The 15,870-nt window shown below is 23.7% G+C and overlaps 1 protein-coding gene across 1 annotated transcript in view; it reads right to left on the bottom strand.

The window, feature by feature from the left end:
- LOC140666226 (tachykinin-like peptides receptor 86C) overlaps positions 1–15,870 on the bottom strand; it is a 48,379-nt gene that overhangs the window by 8,911 nt on the left and 23,598 nt on the right. Inside the window, exons 2-4 of the mRNA XM_072893164.1 lie at positions 15,451–15,664; positions 5,274–5,408; positions 2,185–2,265 (exon numbers count right to left, since the gene is read on the bottom strand). Of these exons, the coding sequence (XP_072749265.1) occupies positions 2,185–2,265; positions 5,274–5,408; positions 15,451–15,664 (430 nt within the window). The remainder of the gene's footprint in view (positions 1–2,184; positions 2,266–5,273; positions 5,409–15,450; positions 15,665–15,870) is intronic.

Here is a 15,870-nt window from a genome sequence, read left to right as displayed (position 1 = left end):
ATTAGAGAGAGAGAGAGAGAGAGAGAGAGAGAGAGAGAGAGAGAGAGAGTTAAGATAGAAAAAAGAAAGTTATATATAAAATGGGATAATAGAAAATATAAAAATATAAAATTTATTTTGCAGATTTAATTTCAATTTATTATTTGCAAATTACAGTGCAAAATTTATTGCAAATTTATTGTGCAAAATATTCTATGATTCACAGATAAACATATTAATTATACAAAAAAATCGAATTTTTTACTTTAATCATTAGTTTTATTATTTGCTCGAAATATTTCAACAATTGTAATGTGACAGTATAATTTCGACTTTATGCTTGTAAACACTTTCGATTAAAATTTCAATCCCGAGAGTATACGCGAAAATCATGATTGTTTGATTATTTAAATTGCACACAAGAGATTCTGTAGGATTATTTGGGACTTGACATAGATAGAAACTGTGCACAGAACTTGGATATCATGTTGACATGTATAGAACTCTGCCACTTCCTGCTAAAGTGTTTTAAATTAACCTATTATATGTTACATCCAGCGGAATTGTTGCTAAATAAACTTAACTTGGAAACATTTCGTAGATATGTAAGAAACAGTAGTATTCTCTAACGTAAAGTTCAACTATGTTCTTCGTAAGAGAATAGTGTGTATATTGCACTAACGGCTTTAAGTTTACAAGCTATCCAATAAATGAAAACTTTGGAGATACATATATCTATATAGTTTTGCTCAGATGATGGATGTGAGCTATTTCTCTGAATAAGGTAAAATTAAAATTCATAACAATGTATAATTAAAAATTAACATTTTTTAATAAAACATTTGAGTATAATCATTGTTCTTTGTAACTTTTTAATTTTGAAAATTTGAAAACTTAATCATTAAATTTTTTAATCAAAATTTTGTAAACTTATTGAGAGAAAAGAAGCTATAAGTATGCAAATGATAAATAAGTAATAAATAAAAAATAAATCTATATTTATATTTAGATATAAATAGATTATATAGATTATGCAGTCATATATTTTTCCTATATTGAATATTTTTTGTTTTTTTATGCAATATTTCTAATAATACTTAATATTTTCTTTTGTGAAAAAAAAAATCTGAATTTATTTTATTTTTGAAATTGATCTTATATTATTTACACTGACAAGAAAAGCCGGAATCATATTCAGTATTGATTTTTTATACTCTATATCAGTTTATTTTTTCTTTCAGCTTTTCTCTTTTTGCCAGATATAACGTAGACTTTAAATCGATTTTACTTATTGTTAATTTCAAAAACAAAACAAAGGTATCAATGATGTTTATCTTAAAAATAGCTTAATTCTTTCAATCTTTAATTCCCTCTCTCTCTCTTTCTCTCTCTCTCTCTCTCTCTCTCTCTCTCTCTCTCTCTCTCTCTCTCTCTCTCTCTCTTTTAGTTTAAATTTACATTCAGAAAAAAATTTAAATTTTTATATTATTATATATTGCATGGATAGCATTTGTATTGTATTCACTCTTCTAAACTTTATACTTAAGAGCGATTTTATTCTAGAAATTTAATTTAATGAAATTTCTTTTTTTTTATAGTAACTTTTTTAAATTGTGTAACCTATGTTATTAAACTATAAAGTATAATTCTATTAAATTCTTAAATTAGGAGAAACAAATTGTAAAATAATAAAATTTTTTCATCCATGTGCTTATTTGTGTTAATTAATAATATTTTGTCATTTTTAGATCTCTTTCTGGCTAAAAGTGAGTTAGTAAGCAGTAAAGCTTAATTCTCTAATGATTAATAACGCAATATCTTCCAATTAACGTAAACAATGGATCAGATGCAACCGCTCTAATTAGGTCGAACTCTTATCATTCCCCAGTGATATGTTGGTAGCAGACATATACTGATCTCCCATCCCACCTTCTTAAGATAATCATTGATTCAATCTCTTTTGCATTTGTAATGAATCGCGGTTGCGAACATAGTTTACAGGAATTTCTTTCTGCACGCGATTGTATGTGCGCTTTTTTCCTATCGTAGAATGTTTAAAAGTTCCAATTTCTTTTATATACGCAAGCGACATGTATATGTGTATATATATATATATATATATATATATATTTATATAAAGTTCCATTACTCCAAGATTTGATACGTTTGACATAAAAAATTAATAGAATAGAACTTACTACTTACCAATATTCTGTCTTACTATGTAAATAATCTCCGTCAGGCCATAAGAGATAACACGAAATTCTGGTTGTTCCATGAGAATATCTGCAATTGACTATACATTAGTTTCCCTAAGCAAATCGAAATAAATATGAATAGCGGTTAACGTAACAATATGTATTATTCAGGAGCAATAAAGAAACCCTTTCAAAAATGTATAATCTATTATTAAAGTACATATGCTTTCTGCATTTTTGAATATCAATCACTAAAGATTGAAAGTTTTTTTATATTCTTTTATAGTAGGGTAATAAAATTGAGAAGAACGTTTAGCGAGATAAATACAAAAAAGGAAATAATGTGAATGTGAAAGCTATTCAAATGAAATATTGAATGTAGCTATGTAAAGTAAATTTTGAAATTGCTAAAGAATATTTATTTTTTGTAGTCTTATTTACTACAAAAAAAAATTTAATAAAATTTAATAATAATAAATACATCAAGTATTATGTAATTTTTATAAAATATAACTTAAAAATATCACTGTTTATTTTGCACTAACATAAGAACATATAATAATACGCGGGTCTTAATTGAGATTTAGCGTAGTTTGCAATATAATGCTTGCATAATTTATTTTCTATTACAAAAGCTTTTTAACTCGTTAAAATTCATAAAAAGCTATTTATTATAGAAAAAATTGTAACTGAGACTAAAAATGTGCGAACGGCTTTCGAAGCATGCGGTCAGCTTTAAAGGATAGGATCAGCTTTAGAATACACAGTGAAGCAAATATAATATGCTTAGGATAAGAAGATTTTTAAAATAGTTATGTGTTTCGGTTACACGGTTTTTCTATTTGAAAATTATATTCTTAAAAGCAAAATTTTTAAGAAATTTTTCTAAAATTTTTATAAAATAATCACTATAAACTGCAAATATAAATAGAAGCAAGAAGAAAAATTTATAACCAAGAAAATAATTGGTTTTTCTATTTAATTGGTTTTTCTGTTTACTTAGAATGATAAAAAACTTAAAACATTGTTTTAATTTTAGAACACATTCAACTTTAAAAAAATAAGAAATATTTTTTTATTATTATTAAAAACTCTCTTTTTTCTCTATCTTTTAAAGTTGTTACTTTTTCTTATTAACGTTATCTTTATTTAAATAATATTTAACTTATTAGCTTATAATGTGACGTATTATAAACATTTAATGTAATATGTACAAATATATAAAAGAGTGTACAATGCATAAATTTACATGAAACGGCTTATAAAAATCAAATCTTAGCAAGTCTAAAAATACTTATAAAAATATCGATGCGAATAATATTATATGGCGAGATACGTACAAGTCACGAACTAAGGCATTGTAATTATTAAATTGCTGGAGAAAAGGACCATTGTAAACTAAAAAGTCAACATTTTGATAACATATTTAAAAGCTACATTTTTATATCGTAAAGTAAAAGATATTTTTCATTAAGCACATTTTCTTGAATATTTTTTCTCGATTTCTAACATACAATACAAGTATAGCTTTGAAATTATATATAAAATTACATAAATGTATCTTGCGAGTCAGATTATGAGCTTTTTTTCCACGAAACACGTTTATTAAAGAAAAATATATTACAATAATAAAATAAGAAGTTTCGATCTGACATGCTTTTGTGCAAAGAGTAAGGTTCTGAGAATAAGACAATATATTAAAATAATTTTATGATTAAATGCAAAATACATTTTTTTATTTTCTTATAGTGCTCAAGAAAGTTGTATTTTTTGCTGTAAGAAAATTTATTAATATTAAAATTTAGTATCAAAAATTGTTTATCTATATATATATATGTATATAGGTAATCTTTCATTTACATGAAGTAAATTAAAAATAAAAAATAAAAAATATACAATCAATATACCAAAGAAATAAATTCAAAATAAATAAAATGTTAAAAATAATCTTAATATAGTTTGCCTGCACGCACGTTTTGTTAAAAATAAAATCTAAAAGCCTGTATGAGCAGTGGCATAAGGGTAGATTGATTGATTAGTGAAGTGATTTATTTTGTCAAAATGTACAGATACACGTTTTAACATTTAACTGGTTTTTTTAGACATATTAAAAAGTAAAATTTTTCGCATCTGTACACATTTGATTTTATATTCTTCAATGTTGACTAATAACAGAGATTAAATCTATACATGATCAATTTCTTTAAATTCGTTATTTATGTAGTAGAAGGAAGTTCCTATTTTATTTTGTGCATAAAATATACGTTTGTCTCTTGTGACAATATTCTCATTATTATTGTTCATTGCCAGAAATTACTCAATGGATACATATGTTGCAGTCAATGATTTGAAAACTGTACCTCATACAACATAATTAGCGAATTTAATAAAATTGATCATGTATAAATTTAGTCTCCGTTGTTTATCGACATTGTTGAATTAAAGAGTGTAAAATTAAATGTATACAAATACGAAAAAAACCTTTACTTTTTAATATAATTGAAGAGAAGAGATCAGTAAATGTTGAAACGCGTATGCGTATATATAAATTTTGACAAAATAAATACCACTTTATTGATAAATGAATCTATCCTATTGCTTGTATAAGCCTCCTATATATTTTATTTTTGAAATAAAATGTTACTTTACATACATTTTTTATGTTTATTTTTTCAAAATTGCTTTATGTGAGTGATTTGGCATATTCCATGGTATGCAATGTATCCTTGTAGACGTGACTAGAATTTTACATTTGCAAAGTGACGCATTCACTATCATTGAACGTGCTTGAAACGGAAATGTGTTCTTCAAAGAATATATTCTATTGATATGATCTGTTATATTGTAAGAATGATATGTGAAGTGTGAAAAACATGAAGGCGTAGAATTGGAATAAATCATTTCAAATATGTCACTATTTATATATGAAAAATATTTTATCTATTACACTTTTATCCTATTTTCATTTTCAACTGCTTTAAATAAAAATTTATATTAAAGAAGTTATACTATAATAAAAAAGAAACATGATAAAAATACATCACATTACATACTGATGTTACTGTAATAAAAGTTTTAATTATTAATTTAACTTACCTGCGTGATGACGTTGTAGAATATAAAAGGCACGGAATTGCTAGTGCAGATGAAATGCTCCAGATTAAAATTAAAGTAATCACCGTTCTCTTGCGAGACATATGATGTTTAAGAGGGTGCATAATAGCCATGTACCTGCAACAAACGACACATAGTTACTTGATATTCTTCTTCAGATTCTTGCGAATTACCGAAAATGACTGTTAATCCGTTATCATCTCTTGCTTAACAAAGTTTTTTTTATTTTAGAGTTTTGTTTCATGAGAACCGTAAATATTTTTATTTATTACTGTCAAATACTATTTAAGAAAAAATTTGGAATATATTATTTATTAAGTAAATTATTTTTTTTTTTGCTATTTTACAAATACAATTCTACTACGATACCTTTTATTGTTTTAATATTATTTCTTTTAATATTTACTCACAAATTATAAAAAATTTTGTCGTACATTTTTCCAATTCTACGCCTTCATGTTTTTCACACTTCACATATCATTCTTACAATATAACAGATCATATCAATAGAATATATTCTTTGAAGAACACATTTCCGTTTCAATGTATATTTTTTCAAAATTTTTCATTATACATACAATGTATACATAATAGCTTTATACCTATTATATAGTATTATAGCTTATACGTAACTATATACCATGTACTTTGCATAATAGCTGTTTTACATGTAATACAATATGAAATCGTACAAATTGTCGTAATTTCATGCTACAATTGCATGTAGTGAAAGTGTAAATTGCTGATGCAAATTGTAATTTAGATACAAATATTTCTTACATATTGAACATACATAGTAGCATTATATTACATAAAGCGTAACTTCCAATTTATCGCTATACATTATTATGTATATAATACTATATAATAATATAATTATTATGTATATAATACTATATAATAATACGTAATAAGCGAATACATGTATTTTATGATTAATAATATGCGATCTATAGTGTATAGATCTTATTGTAATAACAGACAAATGTAATAAACCAAAAAATATTAATGAATAATTCTTAATAAATTTTGAAAATGCGTAATTTAACCATAAAATTTACATTTTATAAATTATTTGCATAGCAAAATCAAATATATTATTTAAATTTATACGTAGCAAAATAAAATATATATGCTATTAAGTTTTATAAGGTTTTTTATTAAATTTTATTATTCTTCAACAACGATGATAATGTTATTGAACATGGCTTAAGTGTAGCATGTTTTATTGATTAATTAAATGCTAAAAAAAAGAGAAGAAATGAAAGAAAATACTTTGACGATAAATTGTTCGTGACAAAACTTCATGTATTTAATTACATGTTTCACATGGTAGTTTTATTCAGTTTTCGCCAATTTAGTTTTAACGAGAAAATAACATTTTACGTTTGAAATACGAATCCCATCAACTCACTATATAATAAAGCATACAGTAAATTTCCAGAGAAAAACTTAACTTGACAATTACTTTTACACTTTACATTTTTCTCTGCAAGATCGAGAAAAGCTAGAACTTACAATAGAACTCTCGCATAAATATGATCCAGGCAATATCGGTGATGTATATTTATATATAGATATAGATATGACAAAAAGATTAAATTTACAAAGATTTCACAATAATTTAAAATAAATAATGGAGAATATTAGCAAGTGCATGCTTAAAAGCAGAATGTCTCATACTCATCATCACATTTACGTATCGAATTAATTGCACATTTCGTCTATTAATTCTATACATGCATACTAATAATTAGAACTTCATCCTTTGAAATGTATTAACAGTTTGTCATGTTTGATGAGATTTTGTATTTTACTCCAAATAACATTTTATTATTAATTGACAACTGTGACAAGTATTAATGAAAATATTATGTAGTCAATAATAAAATATATTTAATAAAGATAAAATCAAACAAATTCATTTTCTTAATTAGTATAACTAATATGGATTTATAATATATTTGATAAATAATTGTCTGTGTATGAATACTGCGATTTACAAATAATATTAATGAAATTGATTTTTAATAAAATTTAGTTTAGTTTAATTAAGTTTTAGTTTTCATAAAAAATAATATAATTATTATTTTATTTTTTTATTTACAAAATAATAATATAAATGAAAAAAATTTATTTATTTATTGATGAATTTATAACAAAAAGTTTACTTTAATAAAACTTCAGTGAATATTGTCAATATCTAATACTACAATCAATACAAACTATAATTAATATAATATGATTAAGTACATTTTAATTAAAAAAACATATATTTTAATATAAAAATAAAAAGAAAACTAGCTGATGAGAGTCAAGAACAGAAAACAGAGTGCAAATAATTAATTATAAAAATTTCATTAATTATCTAGGTTTTATGATTAAACAATTCTTTAACAATTATTAGGATGTTTTTAATGGTTATGCTTTTCATCTCTTTTGCATCTCTATCCCGTTTATTTGAAATTTTACATACACATGATGGCATTTTTGCAATGTTGCGTCTATGTAGTTTTATTTCTAGTGGCTGGAACTGATAAAGAAGTTACTATGTTTATTTCTGTCAAAGTAATTAAGATTGTTTCAAGATTGTATACAATTTTTAGTATATATCTCATACTGAAGCTAATCCGAAAAAAAACAATTTATCTGAATAATTAAAAAATTTTTTTGAAAATAATTTATTTTTTTATTTATTTTATTTATTATCCTGTTATTTTACGTTATTTTCATAGTTCTCATCAACTCATTTCTTTTTAATATTAAGTTTCTTTTTTTTATTCCCTCTTATTTTATTTTTATATATTTTCTTATTATTCAAAAATATATTTCTATATCTCCTGTGACCCTTATCTTTTAATCGCATAGAAATGTAACTGTCACTCCGTCATTGTACGCTGGAACAATAAACGACGTAGACAAAAATGGCTTTATTGTTTTCCGCGCGAATTTTTCGGATATTCGTAGGTATAAAGAACTACTATCGCGAGTTATTTCAAAAGTGTCGTCGAAACCATAACAACATTTTACATCGCAAAAGCATATAGCATTCTACGTGCGTGGTAAGAATTATCATTTTGAAACAAGTTTACACACGACTACACCAACGTTTTGCGTCTTTGAAAGCATATTAAGTTATTTATCGTGGTAGAAATATTAATATACGTGAGCACATATGCAGACACGTAATCTGAACATACATGTATCTCAAAAACAAATTAATCTCTCTTAGCTATTATATTATCTGATTTCAATATTTTATTGAAATTTTTACTTTATAGAAGCTTAGTCAGTTAATTATTAATGTTATTATTTAATATATAATTTATGTTTAATATTAAATAAACATGCTTTACTTATTTAGAGACTAAATTGACAAATTATGCGAACAATATGTGTATGTCATTCACAGGCAACCACTTATACATTATATATTATACACGCTTTAAAGCTTACTAGCTAGTAATACTGACGTACACACTTTAAATTTCTGAATTTGAAGAGCATTGAAAAATTGAAAATATTATTTATTCGTACATAGCAACATTAAAATATCGGAATTTGCATTTTGTTTAATAATACATTTTTTTGTTACATTTTATATTTATATTTATTGACAGTATAATAAATCAAATTAGTTTGGCTGATTATTGTATAACGTTTCAAATTAATAGTATTTTATAATAAAATGACACGTGAAAAGGTTAATTTCTATCATTTTTATTTTTAATTATATAAAGTTACATTAGTATTAATTTTAGATTACAAGAAGAAATACTACGTAGGAGAATAGAGTAGAAAGTCAAACAATATTAATTAAGAATTAAGAAGAATTTTTAATCAAAGTAACAATATAAAATAAAAGATTAATTTTCTACTGTCACCTTATTCTGTTATAGTAATTGATGTAATTTTTCTTACAAAAGTCATATAGTTAACTTTGTAATATTTCTTATTTAGTTATTTATAAGTTAACTATTTCTTATTTAATTATTTATAAGTCAACATAAGAAAGATACGCAAGTGTCACACATTAAAAAATTATAAAAGTTACAAAGTAGTATCTAATAAATGTTCAAATGGGATACCCAATCTAATTTCCGGTAGCATGGTCGACCCGACACGCACAAACCGCACGTGACAAGCATAGCTATGCAGAATCATTCGAACATTGATTTCCCTTTCGCGATTAGCATGCGAACGGAATCGTAACACGGAAATGCATTGGAACTTTGATGCTTTGAGACGTTTAAGAAGATTTATTTTTAATTTACTTTTATCCAACGCCCTGATATCGTAGGACATTTTTAAATCTTCTAATATTCAATGCGTATTGTAAGTAAATAAAAGTATTTTATATCGCGAGTAAAGTTTATTATGTTATAATATATTGTTACAAAAATTAACTATGCACATATTCTCATCTCAAAAAGTATTGATCTTCCGAGAACACGACATAATTTAAAATGCAATAAAACATGAAATATCATACCGTCTCAATATCTTACGACTCAATGGGGGAAACGGATTATTAGTGTTGGCATTGATTAATCATCACTATAAATCATTTCTATTTTCAATAAACTGTGTATTAATTGATTGATTGTTGATTGAAAATTTGTTAACAAGTGTTAAAATACAGCTAAATTTTACTATTCTAATTATAGATTCAGACTTATTCTTTTTTATGTCATCGTGATGTAATACTCGTATATAGATTCAGGTATCTGCACAAGGTTCATAGTTTTCTTATCTGATTAAATATTTATTTTAATTTCACCTGTTTACTAATGCAAGGAAAATGTCACTAAGCTTATCTGATTTTACTACGATAATTAAGTTTGCTTTATGTTACTAAAGGTCATTTTATTCCAAATACAAGCAATCTAAAACAATCTGTCGACTGAGTTAATTGGTCTATATGTCGAAAGAAGATAATTTAAACTTTAAACTATTATTTTATCTTTCTAAATGCTGTAGATGTATGATTTAAATAATATTTTTTAATACTTAATTAATATTTTAATAAAATTTAGATTTAACATTAAATATGTAAGAATAAGTTGAAAACCAAGTTAAAGTCACAATAATTTCTTATTTAAGTTAATGCAAATGCAGTATGCATTTCCTAATATTTCTATTCTTTCTATGACCTGAGTTACTGCTCAACTTAATAACAGTTACCTCACGCCAATCCTGATCTTCTCATCAATTAGCGTTCATTATACCCATTTTCTTGCCCGTTTCTATTCTTAAAGTTCTGTCCAACTTCTACTTCCATTGCGCGCAATTTATGTATCATTAAATAATTTAACTGTAGAATTTTAAAATTCTTTTTACGTCGTATTACGTCTTACCATAAATAAACAATTACAGATTGCATTAAAATTTAACATGTACACATGCAATCATTCCCTGTTAAACAATAAAGCTTTATTACAATTTATAAAAATTAATTTTCTGTTTACATTGAAACTAAACATTTATATCATTTAAAATTCAAATTTTAATTATTTATGAAACATTAATTGAATAAATTGTATGTAAATATTAAAATTTTTCATAAAATAAGCAAATATATTTTAATTGTACATGATATATAGGACTCAAGAAAAAAAAATTATAATAATATACATAAAGTAATAAATAATAAATATTATTGTTATAAATACATTTATATATTTCTTACAATTAGTCTAAATACATATATTTTATTGTATATATTCGTAAAAACATATGACAATTTTTAAAATATATTGTTATTTATTGCTAAATTGTTTACAGATTATTAATAGTTTTATATATTATATATTAGAAATATGTGTATAAAATTTAAATAATACCAAAGTTATGTCGCAAAATAGAAATATATATATATATATATATATATATATATATATATATATAAGTTGTACAAAATATAATTTAACTTTATTATAAATCAGATGTAGTGTTCAAGTCCTGATATTTAGCCGCTATTAATTGGATTATTTTCTTTCTCTCTTTCTCTCTTTCTATGATATTATTATATGAGATAACCCAATTCAAACATAAACTATATGTACATAAGAAAAGATATTTAGTAAAAAGCTAATAATTATTGAAAATTAAAATTATTTAAAAAACTTTATTAAATATTTATTATAAAAAAACTTGTTACTATGTTTAAAGAATTTTACCTACTATGTAAATTAAGAATTCTTACTAAGACATCTTGAAATATTTTCTTTCAAGCTGTTACTCGGTTATATATTTTCTTATTAGAAAAATGTAATTATTTCAATCGTTTTCGTTTTTTATAGTACCTATTTTATAGTACTTTTTATAGTTTCGTTTTATAGTATCTACTTGAAACTACTATCAAATTTTCGTATATTTATTTACACAAAATAAATATATGCATGTATGTACACTCGGCGTTAGGAAAGCCTTAACACACGAATTTATGCACCTATCAGCACATTTATATATTTTGCATATACGTAAATGTAAAATGCATGTGTATTCTGATATGTGCAGAAATTTGTATGTTAAAGCATTCCTGACAGTATAACATCTGGATACGTTTTCTAATCTGTCGTATTATTTTTTGTTTTATTAGTAAAGCTTTTTTTAATTTATTTTTCATTTAATTTATATTGTGCGTTTAATTTCATATGCTGCGTAAAAAAAGATTAAATTTTTTTTCCATAAATAAAAGATAAAAGATAATGTTTACGCATGACAGGCTTATATGCTTAATCTTTTGAGAAGTAAAATTAATTAATTTTTAAAATTTCAAAATTTTTGCATAACAAAAAGAAATTATTTTTTTTCACAATTAATTATTTAACTGTTTTCTGTATTACTGAGATTTTAAAAAAGCAAACAGATTATGCCTAAATAAATAATAAATAAACTATCATTAATATAACAAATTAAAATAAGATTAATAATAAAAACTAATACATCTTTTTCTTCTTTAAATTAAAGTCATCGTGAGAACGTATCAAATAGCAATTTACAATATTCAAACTTACTGCATCGATAGTGTCAAGAGTAATGGAATGACCGAAACATTTTGCATTCTATTTTCTCTCTACAATTTTCATGCATGAGAATCATGTAACTTTTGGTTTTCAAAAAAAAGAAAATTTATTGTATATTTCCTATATTTTATTTTATTCTTGTGATATTGTATATAAATTAAATGTAATAATAAATTTTTATATAATAATTAAACCATTAAATGTAATTTTTTTTTTATAAATGCTTTGTTTTAATTTATTGGCAGCTGCTTAATTAACAAAAATTAAATATAACATTTTTTAATATAAATCAGTTTCCAATTTTTTAAATGTGTGATGTGCGTTGTGTATGAATATTTCTATATAATATTAAATAAAATATACTTTTTTATGGAAAATGTTTCCTTAAATTACAAATACTAATATATAATATTACGTATCTTATATTTTACTACGATAAAAATATATTACATAATGCATAATTTATATATTTATATATATAAAAAGTTATATATTATAATTTATATTAAAAAGAGTATTTTTTTTTTTAATTTTATATTTTAAGCCAAATAAATATCACTGTAGCATGTTTATCAATAGTATAAAAAAAATAAGAGAAAGAAAAATCTTTCGTACTTATAATTTTTATCTTATTTTTATGATGGATAAATATTATTTCACTGATAGAGAATTTTTATCAATGAGCATTTTCCCGAGAGATGTTAATTAATTCAATTGCATTGGAAGTAAACGCTATCTGTCGCATAGAGTTATCACAAACATTGATTAATAATACTAAGTACTGTTGTCTAGATACGTATCGTGTATCTAGAAATGTACATTTCTAACTTGACTGAATACATGATACATGCAATTCTCAAATGTCTCGTTATTGAGAATGTAATACACATATGTGTATTTATAATAAATTAAATTAACTCCAAAAAGTTTTATAATAGATCTGTATGTTTAAAATACATTCAATATTTTTTCGTGTGATTAGAACGCATAATATTGGCCTCAAAATGGACATGAAATGTTTAAGAAAGATGCAATTTATAAGTGTTATGATAATTTTTAAATTTTATATTGATAATTCTCTCGATTTTTTAAATATTTGTTTTGATATTAAAAAAGGTTATAAAAAATATTAATAATATAATATAATATAAAAATGTAATATATAAAATAAATAAAAATATAATATAAAAATATAATATAATATATAAAATTAAAATATCGTACTATATATATAAATAATATTATTATACAACTCGTATCTCTCAAAAGCAATAATAGCTTAGCGCGTAGAAGAGTATACTACGTAGAGGTGCGCTCTTGAAATATTTCAGATATTATTATAAATAATTATTAAATATGTATTAAATGTAATTAATCATTAATGGAGTCTATAATGAAGAAAACATTAATCAATGAAAAACAGATTAGATGTCAATATTATTGTAAACAGATATCATTGTTATAAGTTGTTGAGATATTGAATATCAATGTTATTGTCCAATTAAGATTTCCTCAGTATAAATCAATATCTTGGTTTAACGACTTTAAAACTTCAGAAAATTTATAACCATGCATGTAAACGCGTTTCCAAAAGACTTTAGGATTCAGTCTTCTGATATGCGAGAACAATATCATAAAAAGTGAAATATGTATTGAAAAACTAGTATGAAGTACGTTAATCGAAACGATAAGGATATTTATGAAACTCTGACTAAAGATTACAGATATGAAGAAGAGCGTTAAATCTTTTTTGCTACGCAAAAAAACATTGTAAAATATTGTTGTGAAAAATAATTTAAATATTAAAGAGATAGAATTTAAATGTAAAATACATATAAAGTAATATTCTTGTGTCATTGAATTTCTCACGTTTAACGTAACTTGTTTGCATATTTTACTCATTTCTATAATTTAAAGAAAATTTTATTTAAAACAAAAAGTTATTCTTAACATAATTATGACATTTTTATTTGGCATTATTTTATATTTTTTATAACTTTACTGTTGCATATACCAATAAAATATAATTAATAAATAATTTTAAAAATTATAAATTAAAAAAAAATATTTTTTTGTTATAAAACACCAATTTTATTTATGTAAGATTAATTACAAATGTGTAACAATGTATTTAAAATATATCAATAAAATAAAGTGTTATACATGTTTCTAAAGAGAGAGTTTACACAATGGATACTAATAAAAGTAGAACGATATAAAGGAAAAATAGGTTAATTTACCTGAACGTATTATCGTACATTTATGGAACACTTTATTCGCTTCCTGAACAAATATGTGAAATAGTGCGATCCAGTACATTTGACTATCTCTGCCAGAGACTACGCTGAATATCTATTGAATACCAATGACATCAAAATCAAATCGCGATATCCCAATCGTGATTTGAGTATTTCCTTCGTGGCTAACAGCGAATTGAACGTAATAGTAGCTTTTCCACTGTGTGTCACCATTAAAAAGAATCTATGGAAGTGTTCGTATGTCTCTATTTTCTCGACGTATTTCAGGATTAAGTGTAAAGCCGTGTATGTTGACGGAAAAACGATTGTCTTATTTTATACTAAATAAATCGATAAAGGAAAGAGAAATTAGGCACATTACAATTGTAATGTGTGAACAGATATGCTCCATTTTCGGAAAATTGGAGGTATAATTTAAATAAAATAAGTATATGAGTACACATGTGCACATATTTTTGTACATGTAAATCTTTAATTGCATTCCGATCGAAGATTTGTAACAAACAATATTATTATAAAAAAAGATAAAACAATTGTAAATAATTTTGTTTAATTTTTAACGAATATAAATATAATTAAATCTTACTTTTTGATGACTAAATATTTTTTTATATTTGCTTTAAAGATTATCGCAAAAAAATATTTAATTAATAATGATTTTTAATATTACCAATATTATTCAATTACAAAGATGACTTTAAACAGACTCTTAAATAAAGTAAATTATTTGTCCTTGAAAATAAAATAATTAAAACAAATAAATAGTTTCCTTAGAGATTTTCTATGTGAAATTGTATTAATATTATCAGATGATTCCTATCAGAAATAATATAATACGAGAAGAGATATGTAAGTTTTCTGATAAAATCTTACCTGTCAAATGAAATTACAACGAGAGTGAAAACACTGGAAGTGACAGTCACGTGTGCTACGAAGTTGTTGATAGTGCAATATACTACTCCAAAAGGCCAATTAGAGTTTAAGAGGAAGATAAAGTTGAAGGCGCAGTTGAGCAATGACATCATAAGATCCGCCACGGAGAGATTCACCAAGAAATAATTAGTGACGGTACGCATTCGTCGATGAGCTGCAACAAGAAGTGAAAAAAAGAATAAATTTATAGAGAAAATTTTTATCATAATATTTTATCGTAATATTTTATCATAATATTTTATCATAATCCAAATAACGCTCTAATCCTTTTCCGCTTCTAACTTTTTAATATTTATTTTCTCTTTGCAAATTACAAACTTTCCACAAAATTGTTACCGTGACTTCTGCGCCATTTAAGTG

The sequence above is a fragment of the Anoplolepis gracilipes genome, chromosome 5 (assembly GCF_047496725.1).
Source record: "Anoplolepis gracilipes chromosome 5, ASM4749672v1, whole genome shotgun sequence".
In the NCBI taxonomy this organism is placed as follows: Eukaryota; Metazoa; Arthropoda; class Insecta; order Hymenoptera; family Formicidae; genus Anoplolepis; species Anoplolepis gracilipes.
Note: the sequence above shows the minus strand (reverse complement) of the source record. Positions and strands in the feature narration are given on the sequence as shown.